Source organism: Durio zibethinus, chromosome 4, assembly GCF_047325235.1.
Source record: "Durio zibethinus cultivar Kanyao isolate XHJ-2024 chromosome 4, ASM4732523v1, whole genome shotgun sequence".
Classification (NCBI taxonomy): domain Eukaryota; kingdom Viridiplantae; phylum Streptophyta; class Magnoliopsida; order Malvales; family Malvaceae; genus Durio; species Durio zibethinus.
Genome location: NC_143165.1, coordinates 9,348,495 through 9,374,305, shown reverse-complemented (window position 1 = coordinate 9,374,305; position 25,811 = coordinate 9,348,495). Strand labels below are relative to the sequence as shown.

Sequence of the window (25,811 nt, the reverse complement as noted above, 5' to 3'; positions counted from 1 at the left end):
TTTTAATTTATATTAATATAAAAATATAAAATAATTTTTTTATTTTATTAAATTTATATATCTTTATTATTAAAATTTTAAATTCTGTCACTTTAATATTTTATATTCATATAACATTATTTTATTATATTTTAAATTATCAAATTTAAAATAAGTGACCAATTGTTTTGGTTTTTAAAAATTAAAAATTAATTTATTTAACCTCTTATAAAATTGAAATTAACCAACTTATTTTGATTAAGTCGATTTAATTAATTTGATTATTAATTTAAAAAATTAAATTAATTAATTAAACTTTTTATTTAACCGATCAGTAAAATTTAATTAATCAAATTAATTTAATTTAATTTAGTCAATTTTAATCTATCAAGTCAGTGGGAACCGAATTATGCTAAACCCCTAAGTGTGGTAATAGGGAAGAAGTGAAGAAAAACATTAACATTAGAGCTATTGGATATTATTTCATGCAATGGTAAGAGGAAATCACTGGCTTGAAAGTTAGTAAATCTTGAAACCCAACAACCAAAATATCATGTTGAGGGTTGAGAAGTATAAATTGCTTCAAGATAATTTCATCAACCACTCCAATGAATCAAATATGGGTGTTGCTTGTAAAAGTAAAAGAACCAAAAACCAAGAAATGACATGTATAGGAAAGAAAGATCATGGAAGGTTGGGTTTTTCTTGGGAAAAAGTTGAAATAGATAGAGGAAAGTGACATTGTATTTACTCATTTCCTTTATTGACTAGCATTAGCAAATGGGTCAATATCAGTTTTCAATAAGTATTCCTGATTTGGACATAAAGCAATAAAAATTATGAATTCTTGATATATAATCAAAGTTAAATTATTTTGATTTTGATAAGAATGGGAAAAGGGAAGCCTTCATACAATTTCCTAAGTGCTGAAAATAGCATTAGATTAGCATTAGACTAGTGCTATAGGAGGTGATAATTATGAGAAAGAAAAGAAAAAATGATAAGAGACAGGGAGGAAATTTTGAAAACCCTAGTAGATTTTTTTTCTCATTTCATTATTTATTGCTGAACTTAAGATTTTGGACATATGATATATGATATGACTAAATTTTTGGAGATTTTTTTTATATAAAAGCTTTTTATTTTATACACCCATATTAGGGTTAATATCACGATTTTTAAATTATATTAAAATATTTAATATGATATTTAAATTTTTAAAATTTTTAATGAGATATCAAAATTATAAATTTATTGATTAATATGATATTCACTCTTAATATTATTAGTTCCAAATGAATACACATTTTTGACAAATAATTTTTTAGATATCATATTAATTAATAAATTAATAGTTTAGATATTACATTAAAAATTTTTAAAATTTAAATATCATATTGAACATTTTATTATAATATTTAAGAGTGATTTGTAATATTATCCTCCTTACTAAATTACAATTATCCCTACCCAAAGCTCTATTTATACCTTATTAATCGCTTAGATAAATTAAGATATTTTCTTTTAAATTTATTAAAAATTAGTATAAATTTCTTAAAATAGACTAATGATATCTATTAGAAATAAGGATTTTTTTAAGATTAATTGTAATTTTCATATTATATTAATTAATAAGTTACTTGTGATTAAAGAAATTACTAATTACTTATTATTAGAATTAAAACATTCAATTGTCTAATAAAACATGACAATAGACTTTGTTTTTGATATCTGGGTTCCAATTTAGATTAAACTATTATGTTTGCAATTTTCTGTGTTTTAGTTTGATTTTGATACCTGGATCCTATTTTGGTTCATTATCATGGTTTGATTATATTTTACGTTGGTCATCAATCTATCACAATTCTCTTTACTTTATTCAGACTTGGGACTAATAATATGGTAACAGATAGGCAGATTTAATAAGAAATTTTTAGAAGTAAATCATGAAAGATATAAATATAAATAATAAGAAATTATATAAAAGTTAAGGATTAGATGAAAATATAAGGATTATTGATAGAAATAAGTGACGTAAGAAAATTTAAAATTATAACTTAACATAATTCATTTTTTGACTTTTCATATTACTGATTTCGAAATTATGATATATAAAACTTAATTTGTTGGTGTTGTTGTTTGGTATCTAGTCTTCAAGTATGTCTCTTTAATTCATGCTTTTTTGTCTGAAACTTTGAATTTGTGACACTGATCTTCACTGCCTTTTTCGATTTTATCAATGTTTAGCCTTAAAGCTACTGTTTTGTATGATTATGAGATCAGGGTCTTTTCTGATTTCTGTGATTAATCAATGCTTTATTGACTTGGTTTCATGGATACTCATATAAGAGTTTTTCAGATTCTTGGCAAGTGTGAAAGATTAGTTGCTGTGAAAATTATTGAGGTAAGTCGTACATTTTCAATTGATTTTTTTACATGCCATAGTTCATGGTTTAAAGAATCTTGCTTTAGGCATGAAAGCATCCGAAATTGTGATAAAAATAAAAGAAATAAGAATTATCATCATGGATTATTAACACAAAGAGACATTCAAGCTATTATGTACTTGGTATAATGACTCTCTTTCCATCTTGTATGATAGGTCATGCTTCACATTAAACGCTTGCACTTGAATTATAGCACTTTTAACCATACAGTGAAAATTGAAGCCCTCTGACATGTTCTTGGATAGTGTTAATATCTTGAATAGTTTTTAAACTATACTGAAATATTTAATATAATTTCTTAATTTTAAAAATTTTTATTGCTATAACTGAATTATGAATTTTTTAATTTTTTAATTAATATGATCATTACTTTTAACGTGATTAACTTCAAATGATAATGCATGATTGATAAATAGTTTTTTAAATATCACATTAGATAATAAATTCATAATTTGAGCATGGATTTGTCTTTTTACGTTTTTAAAACTTGGGTTTTTAATATTCATCACAGTTTTATGGTGCTTATGCCTTTCCTTATTGTTAAAAAATGTAACTCAATTATTCTGTACAGTTTGTGATCATCAATGTTGGAAGTTCTGTTCGTTAACCAGTTCATTTTCTCCGTTTACTTTCCAATTTCTGATATACCACAGGCTCTAGAATCAGGTGATCTAGTTCCAGGTGGAGTATTTGCCGCAGGGAAGCTCCTACCTATGGATGCAAATGTCATTTTGTCATTCCAGATGATGTTGCTATTGAGAATGTATGTGTCAAATGTACTGTGGATGAGCACATTCCATGAATTACTTTAATCTGTTTTGAATGTTGCAAACATCTCTTAGTCTCAAATACTTGAAGCAATGGGAGCAACTGTCGAAAGGGTGAGACCAGCATCAATTACACACAAAGACCATTATGTTGATGTTGCTAGGAGGCAAATGAATTAGCAGCAAGAATAAAAAAGCCAACCAAGTGGATGGCCAAGACTTGAATCAAATGAATGGTTGCACACTTGACCAGGAGAAAAAAAAATCCAGGTTTCTTTAGCCATTCAGTGGTGGTTTCTTTGCCAATCAATGTGAAAATTTGGCAAACTTCAGGGCTCACTATGGGGTCTAGATGCATTTATTGCAGCTGCAGGCACTGTTGGCAATGTGGCTGGTGTTTCCAAGTCTCTCCTGGTAGAAATTTTGACCGATTTTCAACCATTTTGTATGTATTTGTATAAATTTTGGACAGGAGAAGAGTCCCGAAATCAAATGTTCTTTGATAGATCCTCCTGGTTCTGGTTTGTTCAATAAGGCAACCAGGGGAGGAAGCTGAAGGACAAAAGCTGAAGAATCCATTTGACACCATAACAGAAGGGATTGGAATCAACAGATTGACTCAAAATTTTATGATGGCAAAGCTTGATGGGGCTTTTCAAGGCAAAGATAAGGAGGCTGTTGAAATGTTAAGGTCTGTCTATCATCTTTTATATGTGCTCTGTTTCTCATTTTCTTTCCCACATTGTTAGAAAAATTAAACATACAAGTTTTGGGATAGAAATTGTGCTTTGGATGATATTGCCTAGCAATTTGTGTATCTATATTGTATTCCTATTGTGTTAAACATGTATAAAACATAAAAGATTACTATATAAATTCGTAACAACACGTTAAATATAAAATATAATTTTTTATTTTTATCAAATTTATATACATTTTTTACTAAAATAACAAATCATATACAATTTTTATTAAAATTTTAAATCATATCATTTTCGTGTTGTTACCATGTTACTTCCTCATCACTCATACCACTCCCCTGACCATTCCTTCAGTGGTTAAAAAAGATACATATTCTTTTCAAAATAGAATACATCCTTATTCTCTGCTTATTTATTTTGAATCTGATATTAAATGATGGTAAAGTTGTCTTGCCTGGTTTGCACACGTTCTTGTGTTAGAATGTTTGATTGGCTCTGAGGCTTTAATCTTGCACCTGCTTGACATTTCAGGTTCTTTTGAGAGATGAGGAGCTCTTTTTCGGGAGTTCTTCAGCCATGAACAGTGCTGGAGCTGCTGAAGTGGCAAAGGCTCTTGTCCCTGGCAATACCATCATAATCAACCATTCTATGTGGTGGTGAGATGAGGCATATAAACAAATTGTATGATGCTAAGTATCTGTCCCAGCATGGATTGACACCTACGGCAACTGTATTAGACTTCATGAGCATCAAATGAAACCTGCTAAGATGTTCAATTGGTACTTTCAGGCATTCCCTGTAGGGTCAGGAGGCATATCTAGCCATGTCTGTTGAACAAGTTTCAGAAGCCATTCGGTTCAAAGTGACCTTATTTTATGCGAATGACTACACAAAATACCACTTAGTGGCTAAGCAACGAAGGAAGTTTATACTGTTATGGTGAAACCTGATAAGATTCCAAGAACACCAATGTGTATGTTGGCACAAGTTTCCCTGATGTTATCTTACGTCTTGTAATTTTATATTTAAGTTAAACATCTTTACTTGCTGTCAATTAATTTTAAATTGAATGTTTAACGTGATATCAAAGTTTAAATTTCTTTTCGTTGCCCTTTTCAAATTTGTTAGGTAATATGCTTCTTCTATTATATTTAAGTTGAGTCCTTCTATTTATTATCAATTAATTTTAAATTAAATATTTAATATAATTTAAAAGTTAAAATTTCTTTTTATTATCATTTTTAAATCTGTTATGTAATAAATTTTTTTTACATTCGCTTACACGTAATAAGACTTTGTTAAAATGATTTATTTCACGTCTAATAAAAAATTTATTTATTGTCAATTAATTTTAAATTGATGCTATTACCTAAGAAAATTGAAGTGAAAAAACTTAAAAATCTGTCTTTTGCCACTGAAACCAAATGGTCCGCTTGATGGATAATTGTCAAAAAACATTACCTCAATTCACTTACCTCCAACAAGACAAAGACTTAATTATGATTGGTTACAGGGGTAGCACTTCTCGAACTGCAGAGTCATTGCAATGTGGGTCTAGCCAGTCCCTGAAAGAACCCTCGGACACGTTGGGGCTTACTTTCCCGCCACCTACAAGCTCTGTTAAATTTTCCACCTTAATCTCCCGCCCTGTCTCACTGATCCTTCTATCAGCCTCTTTCAGTTTCTGTCTTAACCGTTGCTTACTGGATGGATTCGGCTCTTGCGGCGTTGATTGCTGTTAGAGACGTTTAAGAGATAAAATAGATATTTTGTTCCAGAACGTCACTCATCAGCTAGATGGAGGCAATTCGATCTTTTCAATTCAAGCTTGTCAACTTGAAATACCGAGATTCACATCTTTGATCATCTCAAATGAGCTCCGGATAACATAAAAATATCAATTTGTCATCTCTTAATTGACTCATTGAATGTTAGTTCAAATCAAGCCTGTAACACCTTCGAAGCTTAGGCTACCCAGACCTAACATTTTCATCATACAACTATAAATAACTCCGTCACATATTATTAATTCAATTTCATATACATCTATTTTCAAAATTTTCCTCTTTTTTTAGTATTTATGTGAATGACGAAATATAAACGTTAAAAAATTCTCTTACCTTTGTTATTAACCGGCTTCCCACCTAGGTTTCGATCTTCCAGAATACGACACCGACAATTGTGAAGGGGGAGCACTGAGTGGTCCCAAGTAGATGTTCTCTTCTTTCTGACTGTGCACAAGCCAAAATGTGAAATATGTCGACATCTTAGTGTATCTCTGTCAACAAAATTGGACAAAAGCTTCAAACAAAATGAGATTAGATTTAGATTCTATCGTGTATTTTTGATGCAGTGAAATCGAATTCATCACATTATTAATTAAATTTAAATATTAATTTTAATTAAATTTATTTAATATAAATTTTTTATTAAAATTTATTTTTTAATTATAATTACAATAATTTTTTTAATAATTATTATAATAATTTTTATTACTGTTTTCAATTCCATCATCCATCTAAAAAGAAATTGAAGCTCCATTTGATTTTAACTGCACTTCACTGACAAAATTTGATTTCATTAATGTTTAACATTTGTTTGGATATCAAAGCTTGCATCACGTTTATTTGCTTTTCTTCATTGGAAGATTTAGTTCCAATTGAAAAAATGCATTCGATTTCATTTTTTTTTCTTTTTTCATCTTTCATTTTATATTACAAAGACAAAAATATTCTTATACTTTATTTTTATTTTTTATTTAAAATTATAAAATAAATTTATTAATTTACTATAATAAATAAGTTTTATTTATTATATAATAAATTAATAAATAAATAAAATTCTAATTAATTTTATAAATATTAAATAATTTAAATTTTTTGTTAATATAATTTTTACTTTAATGTCTTTAATAGTTATTTTTTCTTTTCATTTTATCGTCACCGTTGCATTTACATATAAATATATATTTCATCACTGATTTTAATCTCATCATTATAATATTAAATCTTAATACTATAATAATTAATTTTATTTCTATTATTATTTTTAATCTCATCAAAATTAATTTTGCCGTTCAATAGATCCTAAGTCTCCAAATTTTGATATGATACATCCTAAGTTATGGACTTCGATCAAAAATTGATTTAAAGATATTAAGCTTCGTAGACAAGGTTATTGAAAATTGTCTCAAAGTATGAATGGGAAAGGAAATGGGAGTAGCTCTGATAATTTTAAATATGATACAATAATATTAAAATAATATGAATAAAAAATATAAAAATAAAATAATTTAAAATTTTAACAAAAATTATAAATAGATTTAATAAAATAAAAAAAAATTTATTTTTGTATTGATAAAATTTATAACACGTAATTTTCATGTAAAACATAACATAAATGCATAAATTATTAATATTTTACATAATACAAATATATGAATTATCAAATCTAGTGAGAGAGATTGATCAGCAACTGTCAATCATTGTTGTATGGACCCTTCCCTCTTCTCCCTTTTTCCTTCATCCATTGCTCATTTTTAAAAATGATAATGGGATGGGTTTTTATTGGATTCGATTTTTTAATATTTATGTTTGAATTTGATTTAATTTGATATTAAAATATTTTTTTTATATTTGATTTAATATGTATATTCATAAATTATAATCGATTGAAATCGAAATTAATTTAATAATTTAATTTAGTATAATATAAAATATTTTAAAATAAATTATATTTTAACTATATATAAATATAACATTTTATTAAATTAATATATTAAATAATAATTTTATTAATATAATAGATATATATAAACATAAAATTAAATAAATAATAAAAATATATTTTGATATATATCTAGGTCAGATCATGATGCCACCTAAAGCCTAACTCCAATCCAAACTCAATCTTAAAAAAAAAAACCCAATCTGATCTTTTATTTAAAATAAATTTGATTCCATTAAATTGAAACTAATCAAAATCTATCAAGTATATAATATTTTGTAATCCCTAAAGATTTTGGTCTTCCCTTTTTCTCTCTTTCAAATTTTTTTTCATTTATACCACATCATCAATCCACATGCATATTATTTTTGACGTCAACATGTTTTATGTTGTGGTAGTTATGCTACATTACGACAATTGAATTTTTTTTTTTGTGATTTTAAAAGTTTATTATTATATTTATTGTAAAATAAAAAAATTATAAATTTATTTACATGTAATAAAAAATAAAAATTTTAATTATATTTTGTGCTAAAAGTGAAGATACATTTGAATATTAAACTTAAAAATAAAACAAACTCTAAAAAAACTACGAATATTAGTTAAGATGTAAATGATATATTAATATTAGATTTGACAATTCGTGTTTTGTGTCATGTCTCACATCATATTTGACATGTATAATTACACAAATTATTAAAATATAAATACGATACAAATTATAAAATATGTTTAAATCCTAAATATAACATGACATGTTTAATATATGTGTTACATACGACATAATACGATTAACGCATATACAATTAATTTATTTAAACACAATATAAATAATATAATTATATACAAAGAGACACAATAAATATGGATATACACGAATATATACAACTAACATAAATATATATAAAAATATGACTAAAATAATAAATAACCATAAATTATCGATAATTTATAATTTAATAAATTTGACATATAAATAATATAAAAAAATACTTACATATTAAAAAAAATTTTAATACTCATTTAATATATAATTAATATATATTTAAATTTATATTTATATTACATAACTATATTGATTTTTAGTATCAAATTTAAAATGATAAACTATTAAAGATTACAGAATAAAATAATAATATATATGATTAATATTAATATTAATATTGTATATATATTCTTACTATAAAAAATAATTTTATAATAATTATTAAATGAGTATCATAATTACATATTTAAAATAATTTTTATATAATATTAAATAATTAATTAAGTATAATAATTAAAAGATTAAAAATTAAAATAATCTTTAAAGGTTTATATTAAATTCAAATAAATATAAAAAATATATTAAACGTATTAAATATATTAAACGTGTACTTAGATGATAAGATTAAATTAAATATATTATTTATATTATGTCTCGTGTTTAGACGAGTCAACATATATATAACACAAATTATATGGTGTCGACACAAATAAACACAAAACATATTTTTTAAAAATATATATATAATTTTTTTGGTGTCATTTTGTGTTGTATTAGCGTGTCGTATCTAAAATTGTCAGGTCTAATTAATGTTCATAAGTTATTCAGATTCGGTTTAAAGAAAATTCAAAATTAACTCGATTATTGTTGAATTAAGTAGCTCGACTCATTGATTGGGTTGAGTTGGAGTATTTTAATACCCAATTCGAGTGGCTTACGAGCTTAATTAAGCTTTTAAATTTGAATATATTTTTATTAATTTAATTAAATATTAAATATTTATCTTTATATATATATATATCAATTTGAGTTCAAATTTAAGTTCAAACACATAATCAAATTTAAAATCAAATATAAAAATTGAATTCATTCTTATTAACGAATCTAATTGAGTAAATTCGAATAACTCAATTTTTAATTTAACTTAAGTTCGAACTTAAAAATTAAATTTAATTAAATTTGAATCGAATTTCAAATAATAAATTTTTGATCAAGCTTGAATTTAAAATTTTTACTGTATTTGTCATAATGATTTTGTATCTATCTGACGAATTTGGAAACGAAATAAAAAATAACAGAGTCACCACCAATCTTTTTTGGCTAAGTGCGATTGACCATCTATTAAAACATATCATTTTAATAAAATATTAAAATTAATTAAAATATATTAAAAAGATATTTTTATGGTCTACGAAATGGTTTGGGTTCGAAAGTTGATTATAGGTGAGGAATAATTAGTATCCCCACAACGATCATTTAAAAATGATACCACTTAACTATGTGTTATTATTTAATTTTGATAAAAAAAATCTCATTTTCGATGTTCGAAAAATAATTTTCTTGATTTTTTCATTTATTAGAAATTAGTTATTTTTTTAATTTTATTTTTTTAGTGCTCAAATTTTATTCGAGAAAAATAAATTAGAAACCTTTTTATCGAAATTATTCTTAAAATATTTTAGTACATTGGCAACAATAGAAGAACATTTTTTCACTTAAATATTTCTTAGGCATCACTTCTTGGAATACCTTAGAATCTCATCCTTGGAGGCTCAAATTTACTTTTCGTAAAAAACTTTATTATGCATGCAATGCAAAATGCTAATATGTTAATGCATGTATTTTATTCTCTTTTTTAGAAATTTTATTGATTTTTATTAATCTTTTTCATTTAATCGAAGAAAATATGAATTTTTATTATATTGAATATTTTCTATAAACATTCCAATACACTGGTACTGTTAAAAAAAATCTTCTCACCTAAGAATTTCTTAAAGCATTTCTACTCGAAATACTTGTAGAATCTCATCCTTCAATAAAATTTTGTTTTTTCTTATTTATTTTTTATTGTTTTTTAAATTTATTGGTTAATTTAATTTATTATTTTATAATTAAAAAAATTATTGTATTGAAAACTTTTTTATAAATACTCAAATACACTGGTAGTATTTAAAAAAAATTCTCACCTAAAAATTTTGTAGACATCATTACTCGGAGTACCTTTAAATCTCATCGTCGGATAAAATTTTTATTTTCTTATTTATTTTATTATTTTATTATTATTTTATTATTATTTTATAAGATTTATTTTTAAAAATAACAAAATTATCATAAATTTTTACTATATATTTTATTATTTATTTTTATTAATTATTTTATAAAATAATAAAAATTTATTCTAGCAAATTTAAACATTTCAACATGCATAAATATTAATAATAAAAATTTAAAGTAACAAAAATAATATTAAAAATTCAAAAAAAAAATTCACTTGAACCGGACTGATCAACGATTCGATTAACTTCTATCCGGGCAGTTGGACGATCTGATCGCATTCAGTGGTTCGAAGTCGGTTCAGATCGATCTGGATCGATTCAGCACCAATCGAACTAAACAGGTCTAAGGAGAGGGGAGCCAGGTTTTCAAGTCGGTTGTGTAGACCCCAAGTCAGGTTGATAGGTTGACGCGCGGATCCTGAGCTTAAAACGATGTCATTTTGGTCCTTTAATAAAATAACGTCTTTTTGGCCTTTAGGGGTTTCTATCAAAGCCCAATTTTTTTTTTCAGTTAATTTTCTTCTTTCCCCTTTTAAAAAATCTCTCTCTCCTTCTTTTCAAATAGGTTAGAGGCTGGTGACTGTCCGTCCTGAAGGTCGTCGTGGTTCTTATCGGAGGTGAACTCCGATCGTCGTGTCGATCGTTGAAAATTTTTGAAATTCACCCAAAAACTCTTCTCGACCCCTTTAACATAGATCCGACCTTCTTTTCACCAAAAGTAGTCTCCAGTTCCCTAGATATGCTTTCTAACTTTCAGCTAAAACCTTCTCTTTTTTTTTTTTTTATATTCTGACTTACTTTTTGTTGCAACTAATTTTGATTTTTTTTTCAGGTTTTTTCGACGTTGGGTTCCCCATTCAAAGGATTGTGTTTTTTTATTTTTTCTTTGGTAGAGTATTTTTTTTAGGGTCTCTTTCTTTTTTCCTCTGTCCCATTAATGTTTTTATAGCTTTATTTATAGAGCAAAAGGAAGATTAAAATCTTAAAAAATATGAAATTTTGATTATCTAAGATTAAGGTGACCACTGACTGTCAAAACAACTGTCGGTGACTATTAGAGCAATTAGCAGTTACAAGCGATTGTCAGAGCTGCTAACAGTGCGACTATTGACGACCGATAAAAAAGTTGTCAAAAAAAAAAAAAGAAAAAAAAATGCTATCTACAGTATTGATTCAGTGTGACTGATTACATTGCTAATATTACTAATATTTATTTGTAATACTCTCCTATTAGCCTAATAAAGAAAGGGGAAATTTTATTTTAAAAAAAAAAAAGAAAAAGTGAAAAATTTAATGTAAAAAACCACCGATAATCGGCCCACAAATTTCCTCACAACATAGGTCCCACCCACACCCCCGAAATGTGGGCCCTCTACTTCCAAAATACCTCCAAAACAAAATCTCAACCCTTGGATTTACATAAACGAGAACCAAACAAGATCAGAGTCGTCCATTAAATCCGATCTCCATTATCGTCCCTTTTCTGACATTCTCCAATCTGACGTGGCACTTAATTAACTGCATTTGAAATCCGTGTTTCAAGTCCGGAACTTTGAAAATATTGAAGCTCATTTGTTTCCCAGAAATTAAAAAATAAAAAAAAAAACTCACTAAACACTCTGCTTTCGGTCAACTTTTGAATGGTAACAACGAGCTCGTAAATCACAGTAAGTTTCTCTTTTTTTTTTTTTTTTACATTTTTCAGCTGATATTCGGTAATAAGTCCTCAATTTTTCTTTTTTTTTTTTGGGATTTTTAGTGTGCCAAGACGTTAGGGGTTTGGATGTCAATGTTTTGAAAATTGTAAATTTTTTTAGTGGGTTTTTGTGGGAAATTTTTGAGTTAGTTTGGTTGCTGGAAAATGTGGGAAATGAAGAGGAATTTTCGATTTTTGGATTTGGGACATTTTCTGTGCCCAAATTGAAATTTTCATAAAATTTAGCTTAATAGACTCTGTTTTTAGCCTTTTTAAACTGGAATTTATTATTTATATCGGTAGAGAAGCAAAAAAATAATTGTGAGATTTAAAGTATACTTTTTTCCTTAGTAACCAAACAGGGGATTCTTTTTTGTTTTTTTTTGAATAGTTAGTTTTATGAGCAAGTTTGGGTTTTTTCTTTTTTGGAATAAAATTTTTTTTCTGAACATGTTCAAACTCATGTGGATCTCTAATAATGCAATTTTTTTTTTTTTTACAAAAATTCTAGTCTGGAACAAGTTTTGATTGGTTGAATTCTGTTTGCTTCACTATTTCAGTGAGGAGATTTTGTTTTCTTAGTATATTTTTTCTTATGTGGAGAGTGTAACTGTTTTTCATGGTTACAGCTGTTTGCTCATTGTATTCCTTGTGAAGCTTAGGAGATTTTTATTGTGTGTGGAAAATAAATTTATTTTGTTATGTGAAAAGATTGCCTTGGAAAATTTGTGTGTAAAAATTGTATGGCCACGAATTTGGAAATGTTGAATGAGCCAATTGTTTCCAAATGTATTAAGTATTACTTAAATTTTCATATAAAAATTTTCAATGTTGGTGTTTTTAGTGGGGGTATGGTGTTTGTTGCTGAGTGGTAGGTTCTGTTTACCTTGTTATTTTTTGTTGAGTGCAATAACTCTTTTGTTTTGTTATTAATATAGATCCTTAATTCCGTTTCCGTAGTCTTTTTGGTATTCCATCCTACAACTTTAGAAGGCCGGGGAAAGAAGCGTTGCTGTGTAAAACATTTACTTTGAATTGGATTGGTTATGGGTGAAGAAGAAACAAAGACTGAAGTCCCTGAGCTGGTGGCTAATGGGACTTCTCTGTCGGGGAAACCTGGTGAAGCTGTAGCTGAGAAAACAGTAGAAGAAAATAATGGGGTAAAGGAAATGGAAGAAGATAAGAAAGATGATGGAAAAGTTGAGACTGAGAAGATGGATGAAGACCAACAGCTCAAGGAAGGCAAGGAAAGCAAAGTAAAACTGGAAAAAGAAGAAAAGGAGGAACCAAAAACTGAAGCAATGGAAGAAGAAACCTATCTGAAAGAAAATGACAAGAAAGTTGAAAAGGAGGAAAACAAAGATGAGGTGGAGGAGAAAATAGATGGGTTGAAAGAAGAAGAGGTGGAAGAAGAGAAGGCTGAAGAGAGCAAGGAGGAAAAAGGTAGAAAGAAGCGTGGGAAAATTCAAAACAGTGGGGAGAAAGTTAAAGGGAAGGCAAGAAAGGTGGAGGAGAAGAAGGAGCCAGAGCAAAGAACTCCTCTCACAGATCGCCCTGTGCGTGAGCGTAAATCTGTTGAAAGGCTGGTTGCATCTATTGACAAAGATGCTTCTAGGGAATTCCAAATTGAAAAGGTTTTTTGCCTTTCTTGCTTGGCTATCCTTTTTTTCCTAATGATTTAGATGTTTAAATTCTGTATTTTGAAGGTCCATAGGAATTAATAGGTTGCTTTTCCTTTGCAGGGTCGTGGTACTCCACTTAAAGATATTCCTAATGGTGTGTTCTTTTTTCGTCCTGTATCACTCATTATTTGTTTAATGTCCTGTATTTTTTATGAAGAAAAACCTACAATAGGGGTGTTTGATCCTGTAGTTGTAAATCTTAACAGCTTATTTCTCCTATCAATGTTTGTCATCGAGTTCATACTCCTTGCATTGTCATCAAAACATTGTACATACAAATGAAATTCAGGATGCTGTTTCTTTAGCTTAATTTTGCTTTCTTTCCCTTAAGTATTTCTGCTAAGTTCCTTGAATGTATGTTGGCATTCCTTTTCTTTTAAAAGTAAATATGGTTTAGGTATTTGATGTTTGTTCAGAACTATCAGTTAAGTGAAATGGTATCTGCTATGTCATCTTCTGCAGTGGCATTCAAGTTGTCTAGAAGGAAGACTGATGACACTTTCAGACTGCTTCATACTATTCTTTTTGGAAGGAGAGGGAAGGTAATTTGATTGCTGTCAAAGTTTTTGTTTGTTTATATCCAGGATTTTTTATTTCTCTCTTCATTCTCTTAATTTGATGACAAGGGCGTATCAAACTTGCAACCATGCTTAAACAGAGTCTGTTGTGATACATGTGTGCATGAGTATGGGCATGTGTGTTTGCAAAGAAACTACGCTTGGATGGTTTTGGGTTGCTGTAGAAGTACTTTTCTGATTTTGCTTTTAGTTTATGCGGCTTACGTTCCTGGCTCTTGCAGGCAGTTCAGATCAAGAGCAATATATCCCGATTTTCTGGTTTTGTGTGGCATGAAAATGAGGTGAGAGGATTATAAAACTAAGAAGCAGGATTTTTGTTGTATATAATTTATTTTTTCTGTAGGAATTGCAATTTTGGGCTTTAACCTTTTAGGTGCTTGTAGTTTATCTGCTAGTTTCAGCCAGCTATATGGATACCTTGTTTTTGTTGTTATTAATGCACTGTTGTAGATTTTTCTCAGGCTTATTTCATTCAAATGTTGTGATAATTACAGGAAAAGAAAAAAATTAAAGTAAAAGAAAAGTTTGACAAGTTTAATAAAGAGAAGTTGTTGGAGTTCTGTGATGTGCTGGACATACCAATTACGAAGATTACTACGAGGAAGGTTTGTTGATTTACTACTGTGATTTGTTCTTTAATTCTGTGTATATGTTAAGGAAATGATGGTCATTCCATTTTTTTTATTCATGAAGAACATTTTCTTAGTGATAGCTATTCAACATTCATGCAAATTGATCAATAAAAGCCCCGTGTGTGCATGTACAGTAATATAGGCTTGTTAAAGGGGCTCTATTTCTCACAAAGGATGCAGTAAAATGGCAGGTGGGCAAGCATGTATGTATGTAGAGTTACATATCTATGGGTAATCTTTTCCTTTCTTTTTTATTTTTCTTCTCTAGAAAGCCAACTTTTGTTGTTTTAGCTGAGAAACCCCCATTTAAGTGATTAGTTTTTTTAGTTTGGAAAGTACAGAGAATTTTTATCCCTGTTCCTATCTAGGAATGCAACAGTTATAACGAATTAGATCCTGTTACTAGGATTGTGGTTCAATAACGCTAGGGTGAGTTTTGTAGTTTCAGAAGCTCTGATTTTGTATCATCACCCAAGTCCAGTGTCATTTATATTTGGGCTTGTTAATACTACTTTCACATGCCTGAACTGAATAATGATTTTGATGCTAAAGAAGTTAAATATCTCTAATGGTTGTTAATAGGCTTAAAATGGACATGCAGGAAGATATCATTGCAAAGCTGATAGACTTTTTGGAGGCCCCTCATACTACAACTACTGTTCTACTTGCTGAAAAAGATAAGGTTTCTTAATTTTAACTGCAGCTTTTACTAATGTTGAATTTTACATGCCTCATTTCTAACCTATAGTTTCTATTTTATCCAGTCAAGTAACAGTAAAAAGCGCAAAAGGTCTACCAAGTCTGGGACCTCATCAAAGCGATCAACAAAGGTATTAATTTCTCCTTGTTGATATCAGAAATATGATATTTCTTTAACCATTGCGGCTTGTTTTAGGCCTTCACCTGTGTTTACCATGTTTAAGGAAATATTAGTTTTCCATTCAATTAGGTCTCCTATGTATAAATAACTTGTAGAGCTATATGAGACCTTACTATATTATATATAGTTCTTTGGTTGGGGATTTAGATGTCATTATTATATGGTTTTACCATTTTTTTTTACATTCATTTTCTCAGCTATTATCTTTCTTTTTTTTTTTTCTTTGATGTACTATGCAGAGTCGAAGAAAAAGTGATGATACTCCAAAATCAGCAAAAAAGAGTACACCTGATTCCGAGGATGAGTCTGAAGATGAAGAAAAGGAGGAGGAAGAGGAAGAGAATGAAGAAGAAGAAGAGGAAAAAGAGAAAGAAGAAGAAGAAGAAAGTGAAAATGGCGTTACTGAAAAATCTGAGGACAAGATGCCTGAGGATTCCGAAAGTGAGGAGAAACATGAATCTGAAGATGAATCTGAAGAAGATGTAGGGAAGAGGAAAAAGAGTTCAAAGGTACCATCCAGAAAGAAGGAATCTGCTGGAAAAGCTAAAACCAAGAAAGTCATAGTTCCTAAAAGGTCTACTACACCACGGAAAAGAACTCCAAAAACACCATCATCTAAAAGCTCAAAGGCTGATGAGGACAGTGACAAAAGTCCAAAGGTGTCTTCAAGGAAGAAAACAGAGAAAGTCACGAAAGAAAAGTCCTACACACCAACTAAATCTGCCTCCAAGGAGAAAACCGGTAAGATAGTGGCCTTTTTTCTATTTTCTTTTCTTGTCTGTACTATTTGTTAAGGAAACTGTAAAATGGTTGTTTCTTGTGCCAAAATTGATAAGATAAGCTTTTGGTTATGGGTGTTTATAATGCTATCTTTTCCTGTATATTTTATTAAGGCAAAAAGGTTGCAAAAGGAAAGGACAAAGCTAACGAGGAGAAATTGAAGCCAAGTGATAATGAACTAAGGACTGCAATTTGTCAAATTCTTAAGGAAGTAGACTTCAATACGGTAAGATCTGCTAAAAATATACTACCTATATTGGCTGCATCCATCACTGGACTTTTTTAATAGCATTGTTGGTCTGGTCCTGACTCCAAAGCTTATTGTGGTTTTAAACTAGAAAGTCAGGTTATCAGGACTTTTGGTTCAGTGCTAAATAGGCTACCAGTGGCGAAGCTAGGAAAATTGAAAATGGGGGGGGGGGGGGGGCAAATAATAAATTCAAGGGAGAAGGGGAGGCTAGGTATAATATATGGTGGGATTAGTTACAATTCTATAACGGGGTAAAAAATTTTTTGGGGGGCCGTGGTCACTGCCTTCCCCCCTTGGCTACACCACTGTAGGTTGCCATGAAACTTATTGTAATATCCACCACCTCCATTTATTGGAAAGTTAAGACAACCTTTGAGGATCATTATTACTTAGTCTGATTGTGTAACCATGAATTGTAACATTCTTAGCTGTTTCATTGAATGCGTTGCTGCTAGTGATGTTCTATTTTGAATCATTTTACTGAAGAATTAGTTCTGGAAATATTTGGCAAAACATTGAAATGCAGTGAGGTTAGCACGTGCTGCCTATCTGCTTCAAATTGCCAGTGTGAAAATAGGCTAAAGTCTTTTCCATCGCTTTGTAGTTTTGGGAACGTTTATAACAAAGACATTGCTTTTGGTACTCAATTTTCTGAAACACGCCATCCTTAATCCTTTTTGATCAATTTGATTGCAGTAAGTCTCAAGTGTTTTCAAGTTTTATCTAGAATTGCGATTTCTTTTGCTTAAGGGAATTTGAAAATCTTAGTCTCATGTTTTCATTTCCTTGTAGATACTGTTTCTAATATTCTTGCTGACATAAGTTGTATTATTTTGTTTTGCAGGCGACATTCACAGACATTCTGAAGCAACTTGGTATGCATCTTTCACTTTTTTATTGGCACCCACAAATGATTTTTTCACTTATTTGAAATTCTGAAGATAAGTGGTAAAACTTAGTAACATAAATATGTTGCATTTCTTATTAGACTTGGGAATTTTTTCAACTTTTGTTTATTTGGCTATTTTAACAAAGTAATATAGTAACACATCAAGTGCCCAACAGTGAATTATGAAAACTGATAATGAAAGCCAAACATTTCATTGATTAATTTCATACTTTATAAGGAAATCTTAGTAATTTGCGTACTAAATTTCTTTGTAAACTTTGATGACAACTTGATTTAGAATATGAAATGCTTGTTTTGGGGTGCCGGCCTTATTTTGAGATCTGTGTAAGTTTCTTATATGGATGACCTAATGGAGAGTTTGGTACCTTTCAGCTCAACAGTTTCATACTGACCTCACCCCAATGAAGTCATCTATAAAGCTCATGATTCAGGAAGAGCTTACCAAACTAGCTGACGAAGCAGATGATGAAGATGGAGAAGGCGATGCCGAGAAAGATGAAAATCGGTCTGCTGGTCAAGCTGTTGCAGCTGCCTGACCTAAAAGATGAAAAATAACTCCACAGAAATAGTGTAGTTATTTGTGTCTTGTGCCATTATGTACTTTTAGCCGTTACTTAGAAGCCTAGCTTGTAATTTATTGTTGCTTTTTTTTTTTTTTTTTATGGGGAAGTTAACATTTATCAAATATTAGAGCTGGAACTACCCATCTGTGCTGCAGGGTTGCAGCTTGATATGTACACCATTAACATAATCTGTAGGAATTTTCCAATCTGAGAACCATGTATTTTAAATTATAGAACCCAGTTTTTCATTTTCCTCTGTAATGCAAACCCTGGTAGCATACTTAATCACTGAGGTGTGCTTTGCTCATGTTACACTTTCACTGCATGATCTTTTGACATATAAGAAGCCATAATCTGGAGATAAAAGAGAAATTATTGCCGAGTGTGGAGAGATAAGGAAAACTATTTCAGATGTTGAGAATCAAATTTTAGATTTGTCTGATATTATTTTTTAAAAATAATTGTATAAATTACAACAAAAAATAACATATTGAGTTTTATATTTCATATTTTGAGATTGGTTGTATGAAAGATCAAATAAAAAAATCAAATTAGGTTGGAGTTTGAGTCTTCTTGCATAACTTATTTGTATGAATGATAATCTTTTCATTTGATTTTTAAATTATTATATTATTTTTTATTATTTGTATTCATATTTTTTTTAATTTATCTTTAAAAATTTAATTTTTCTCGTTGATATACAATTAGATTTATGTTTCATATATTCAAACTATCACAACAACTCCTATTCTTTCATTTTTTTTTTAATTTTTTAATTTTTGATTTTATTTCTTTTAGTTTTATCATATATTTATTTAAACATTTGGATCTCTGTTATGTTCATTTATTTTTCATGTTATTTTTTAATAATTTAACACTTAATTTCATATAATAATATAAATCTTACAATTATTTTATATAAATTTATTTTAAATTTTAAAAATATCTTACTATCACACTCGATGCACGTACAACATTCGAACTGACAGCACCTTTTGCTATCATCTTTGTTTTCTGTGCTACAGTAACATGAAATTTGGTGAAAGGTGGGCCAGTTGATTTGAAGAGTCACTGATAGCTGAGTTGGTTTCCAGACCGACTCTACCGGACAGAGCTTGAATTTTGTTTGATATTTTGGATACATAGGACCATGACTGACCACCAGTCGCCATGGTCATTAATTGTTGAAATTTTCTCATGCTTCTGCTTGGTATTAGTTTTGTTGATCTCTAGGATTTCTGTTTTAAGAAAACGGTTTTTAACATCAATATGTACTGATATATCACACTTTTAACAAAAACATCGAAGACACAGATGACATTTGGCACTGACATTATTACAAAAACATAAAATTTTTTAATATATGAAGAATTGAATATATATATATATATGAAGAAAACTCGAAATAAAGAATCATTGAAATGATTAATGCTTTATTTGGATTGTCGGTGAATCTTAAATAATGCGATGGTATGGTGGATATCTCTTTCATCGATCATTCAAGTGTTAATTGATGTAGATAATAATATAAAGTATGCAAAGGAGCTAGTAGATTTGATGAATTTGCAAGTCTTAAATCATGATTATAATGATTAATTTATGGTTAAATAATGCTAAATCAATACAACATTATATAAAAAAGATCTTAAGGATCCTTATAATGACACCTGTCTTTTTTCTTTGTTAATAGATATATTGCACGACTTGCTTTGAAAGTTTAACAGGTATTTTTTTTTTTTTTTGTGTTTCTTAATAGTTATATTGGATGTTTTGCTTTGGAAGTTTATTTTCTACTTGATAGATGTTTTTAACGTGATTTTCAAGTTTATTTTGTGTTCAATTTTATTTATAGTTTGAAACAGCGGAATCTTGGTGCGAAACACGTTACTATGTGTTTTGTTTTTTCCTTTTGGCTTTTGATTTTTTATGCGTTTTTGGGTAAATTTTTTTTGGTTTTTTTTTTTTCTTTAATTGAATGTGGGTTTCTTTTTTTTTTTTTTTTTTTGGTTGATTTTGGTGTTATAAACTTTAATTTTGTTTAATGTAATTGAATTATTGAATGTGATTTGGGTTTTTACTTTTTTTTTGTTATTGAACAATTTTTTTTCAATGTTATTTTTTTTATAATATTTGTTGTGAGATTTGCATGTTAGTTTTTTTTTTATTTGTTTAAAATATTTATGTAAAATATTTATTATTAGAGGCGAGCAGATATCGGATCAAACTGATTTAATCAATTAAAACCGATGAAATATGGTCATTTTAGTTCGGTCTAGTCAGTTTTCAGTTATAATTAGTTTTGAAATCGGTTAAATTGATTAAATCGATCGGTTATCGATTTTCAAAATTAATAACTAAATTAACCGAATTAATCGATTTTATAATAACTATAAATAAATATGTATGTTCCTCTAAAAAATGCACTAAACTTAATTTACTTTATGGTTAAAAACACTTTCAATAACCTCATTTTAATTTTTTGCAAGGAATTATTTAAGGTATTTTTTGACAAAAAACGCATTGAAAATCCCCTCATAAAAATTGAAGGAGATTATTCAAGACATTTATTGCCACAAACAGCTTTACTAACCCCCTTTTCAGTTTTTTATAAAGAATTATTCAAAGTTTTGTTTTTCAAAAATACCTTCAATAATTGCAACAAAAATGGGATGGGACTATTGAAGGCGTTTTTTGCTAAAAACGCTTTCAATAATCCCTTCAAAAAATTGAATGGGATTAGTCAATGCATTTTTTTTACCAGAAACGCTTTAAGTAAACTCATACTATTTTTTTAAGGGATTATTCGACCAGAAACGCTTTGAGTAATCCCATTCAATTTTTTGTAATAGATTATTCAAGACGTTTTTTTACCAAAAACGCCTTCAATAACTCTATTCAAAATTTTGCATGAGATTATTTAAGGAGTTTTACCTTGAATATTCCCCTCATAAAAAATTAAAAATTTAAGTGATTATTCAAGGTGTTTTTAGCTACAAAAGTCTTTACTAACCCTATTCAATTTTTTATAAGAAATTATTCAAGGCGTTTTTTCTCAAAAACACCTTCAATAATTAAAAAAAAAAAGATGAGACTATTAAAGACGTTTTTAATCAAAATACTTTTAATAATCCCTTAAAAATATTGAAGGGGAATAGTCATGGTGTTTTTGGCTAGAAATGCTTTGAGTAATCCTATTCAATTTTTTGTAATGGATTATTTAAGGTATTTTTGACTAGAAACACCTTCAATAACCCCATTCAATTTTTTGCAAAGGGTTATTCAAAGAGTTTTCTTAGTAAAAACGCCTTAAATAATCCCTTTATAAAAATTGAAGGGGATTATTCAATGTATTTTTGGCCAAAATCTCCCATTCAATAATCTTGTCATAAAATTGACAGGAATTTTTCAAGGCATTTTTTTACCACAAATGCCTTGAATAACCTAATTAAATTTTTTATAAGGATTATTGAAGGTATTTTTTAGCCAAAAAATACCTTCAATAATCCCTTTTAATTAAAAATTAGATTATTTAAGTTACTATCATATATGTCAAGGAGATTATAATAATTATTTAAGATTTAATATATATAGATTCTCCCTATCCAAACGAGTGAATTTGAATATGGGATACCCTAAAAATAAAAAAAAAACCTTAGGTATCACATTTTCTCGAGGATAACACTTTTTAAAACTTATTTTTTAATTTATTTTGATTAAACAAGTTTAGATAAGTATTTATATATCTTTTTTCTTGTAAAATGTTATTGAAATTATTAAGTTCTTTAGTGATTTAGTTTGAATGATAAGTGAATTTAAGTTTTATTGGATTGAATTTGTAGCTAAATAATTATCTTAAAAAGGAGAAAAAATGATTAAAAATTTGATTATTTAACCGAACTGACCAAACCAAACCAATTTTTGGTCGGTTCGATTACTTATAGAATAAAAGTTAGTTATTTTGGTTATTAATTTTTTCAGATCGAACTAACCGATTGCTCACCCCTATTTATTGCACGATGCATGGATGATAGTTGGATTGGGTTTTTTTGTAGATTGGTTTGTGTTTTTTGTTTAATTACTATTGTATGTTGGTTTTTATATGGTTGTTTTGGTTTTTTTTTAACTCAGATTCACACTGGTTGTCTTGGTTTTTTTTGTAACAAAAAAATTAAAGAAACCAAACATGCAACTCAGATTCACAATAATTGTTTTTGTGTTTGTTTAAGTTGAATGAAATTTTATTTTGTTGGTTTTAGGTTTCATTTTTGTGTTTGGATTTGACGTTTTGGTCTTTTTACTGACCTGTGTGTTATATCTATGGATCCTTTTTCTATTCTTGAAATTTTTTTTTGTGCAAGATTTAGTTTTTGTTCTGTTCATAGCCTTTTTGTAAAAAAGCTTTCTTCTCATATCTTTAATACTGGAGTGCTCACCCATAATGTAGCATTGATTTAAATAACATGGGCCTAATCTTGAACTCTCATTTATGTTTAGTAATTGAATCTGTTGATGTTTTACTAGATTACTGCAGCGTTTTACTAAACTAGACTTTACTGTTAGTACCTTTATTTAAATGTTTCTTAGGAATATAGTTGATCTTGGTTCATATTAAAGACTAGTGATATTGCTATCGAGTCATAAGCTGACACATTATATTTGCTTTCATTGGTCTTCCTACATAACTAGGGGCTTGCAATGGCAGCATGATTTATTTGAAGCTAGCCTTAGAGCTGCTGGGATATTAGGAGCAAAAGTTGGCACCAAGTTATATGTGTCCAACTTAGATCATTAAGTCTCAAATGAAGATATCAAGGCAAAATGATACATTTATTTATGATTTTAAGTGTAAAGGAGTTTATCTTATTTTTTGGTGAAATACCCTAAAACTTTATGTACATTTTTTTTTAAATAAAGAAGCTTAAAAGATATGCAGCTCATTATGATAAAAATGATCAACCAAGTGTAAGTTTTGTGCTTTATACTAATTACTTGAAATATTTGTTTTCATTATCTCTCAGCATGGATCATCGGTGGTTTTGTTATTATAGTTTGAAATGTTCAAAAGTGAGAAGTTGCTCAAGTGAATAAAACTTTGTTGGGTTTTTAATAAATGAGACTAATTTTTATAAAAAGAAAATGATTTTGGTTTGTTTTAATATAGGAGGATTCTATTCTTGATTTTAGCATGGTTCCAATATGGGGAAATGAAGGTATTATCCTTTTAAAAGTTTAATTTTTTTTTTAGTTTTCTTTTTCATGTGATTTTTATTATGGGTTTGCATGCTAATTTTGATTCTTTTTATGCTTTTTTAGCCAACATAGTGGCAAAGCTAATAAGGTGTCGAAATAGTCAATAATTCCTATAGTGAAAGTTGAGGCTTTAGTATGTTCATACTATCTGTCATTTGAAAGTCATCAAGTCAATTTCCAAATATATAGTCGCATATATTGTCTATGTCATTCTTTACTCTATTTTTTATGAGGTGAGATATTGTTTTTTTCTTTAATCCCAATCTAGGATACGTTGGCTTAAGCTATTGCAAAAGAAATGCAAAAGGTTTACAAGATTGAGTTGGAACTTCAGCTAGTTCCATTAACTGTTTTGGGGAAAGTGGTTGATGAAGATGATGTGAATGTTTGCTGTTCTATTCATCTATAATTTATCCTTCATCCTTATAATCACTAACAAATTATGGTTATGAATTCTTATGACATTTATTATAAACTTCATAAGTGGAAATATTGACAATACCATTATTTTTTTGGTAGAAATATTTTATTGAGGCAAATGATGGAAATGATGTGAGATGAATGAGGAGAATTTAAGTGAGAAAATTTGTTATCGAGAAAAAGTTAGTTAATTTTAGTATAATGTCCATTGTTTTTATTGAATTGTTTATGTGTTTATGTTTTTTTTTGTAAAAAGAAAGTTAACTTTATACTGGTCGATCTCTTAAAACAAATTTGTTACTAATAATAACTCGAGAAAAGGTGATTATTATCTCTTTGCAATGATCACATATAACACTTTCAAAGTTATCATCTATTGTGACTATGAATAGAGTTATTCGTACATGTCTTGTAACTTCGAATTGTAACTTCGAATTTAACCTAACTATTACAAATTATTATATAAGTTATGTTTTCTAAGAAGTTTGTGTTAACTAAAGTAGTTATAAGAGTTTAGCTTTCTAATAGGGTTGTATTATTGTCCAATTCTTATAAAATTAATAATTAACAATGTTAACTTTCTCTAAAATTATTATTTTATATTAATTGTATATATCACTTTAATTTTTAAGTCAAATAAATATCAATTTAATAAATAGTAAAAATTATTCTTATATCAAACTGAGCGAAGTCGGGCCAACACTAATTAGAATTAAAAGAAAGTTGCTCCATTAATTAGTGGGCCACTCACTCACTCTAGCTATCAATTTTAGAACCCCATAAACATAAAAAAAAAAAAAAAAAGATTGGATTAATTAAAGTAGATGATACACACTTTTATCTAACACTAATAATAAATCTTTGTTAGCAATTGAAGTTTGGATTATTCAGAGGCTAAAATTAGACAAATTAAAATGGTTTTTTTTTTTAAAAAAAAGGGATAAATCCTTAAAAATGTAGTAAATATTGAGAAGAAAAAATATTTTTGTAAAAAATATTTCAAAAATAAAAATCTAAATGTATTAAATGGATACAAAAAAATAAGGATAAAAAAATTATCAAACAAAAATGCAATAATCATTTAAGTTATTGACATTTTATTATAATTAATTAAATCCTGAATCTTTTACTTTGAATCAATTGAACCTTTAAACATCTATTTTTTTTCAAATTGAGTTCTTACACATTTATTTTCACTCATTAAGCCCTTAATTAAAAAGAAACAATTAACCATTTTTTCTCTAATTAATAAAAACTCAATTAATAAAAATAAAATATTTGAGAATTTAATTAATTACAAAAATAAAAAAAAATGACTTGGATGATTATTAAATTTTAATTCAAGTGCTTTTTTTTATCCTTCTACCAAAAATAAGATAGTTCCAAAAAAAATTAGGGATACCTTGATCGTATTATCAAAAAATTATCTTTAAAAGCATGGGACATGAATCATTAAATCCAAAAAAAAAAGTCTTAAAATCAAAATTAATGACATTAGAAAACAACAA

At 28.1% G+C, this 25,811-nt stretch overlaps 1 protein-coding gene and 1 pseudogene across 4 annotated transcripts; both read left to right on the top strand.

Annotated features, from left to right (window-relative positions):
* Nucleotides 1-1,503: 1,503 nt before the first annotated feature.
* Nucleotides 1,504-4,999, top strand: LOC111287927 (cysteine synthase 2-like; annotated as a pseudogene). Its single transcript, XR_016341504.1, has 4 exons — nt 1,504-2,383; nt 3,080-3,189; nt 3,269-3,884; nt 4,426-4,999. The product of XR_016341504.1 is annotated as a cysteine synthase 2-like (transcript).
* A 7,245-nt stretch (nt 5,000-12,244) lies between these two features.
* LOC111288308 (DEK domain-containing chromatin-associated protein 4-like) lies at nt 12,245-18,881 on the top strand. 3 transcript variants are annotated; one of them, XM_022879138.2, is made up of 12 exons: nt 12,245-12,329; nt 13,319-13,992; nt 14,101-14,134; nt 14,503-14,582; nt 14,840-14,899; nt 15,113-15,223; nt 15,852-15,932; nt 16,015-16,080; nt 16,370-16,871; nt 17,024-17,136; nt 18,005-18,035; nt 18,443-18,881. In XM_022879138.2, the coding sequence occupies exons 2-12, from the start codon at nt 13,405-13,407 to the stop codon at nt 18,604-18,606; spliced, it is 1,830 nt and encodes a 609-aa protein (XP_022734873.2). In that variant the 5' UTR covers nt 12,245-12,329; nt 13,319-13,404; the 3' UTR covers nt 18,607-18,881. The 3 variants fall into 3 exon arrangements, with proteins under 3 accessions (XP_022734873.2, XP_022734872.2, XP_089615546.1); XM_022879137.2 differs by having other exon boundaries at nt 13,297-13,992; XM_089759420.1 differs by lacking the exon at nt 12,245-12,329 and adding an exon at nt 12,786-13,229.
* Nucleotides 18,882-25,811: the final 6,930 nt, after the last annotated feature.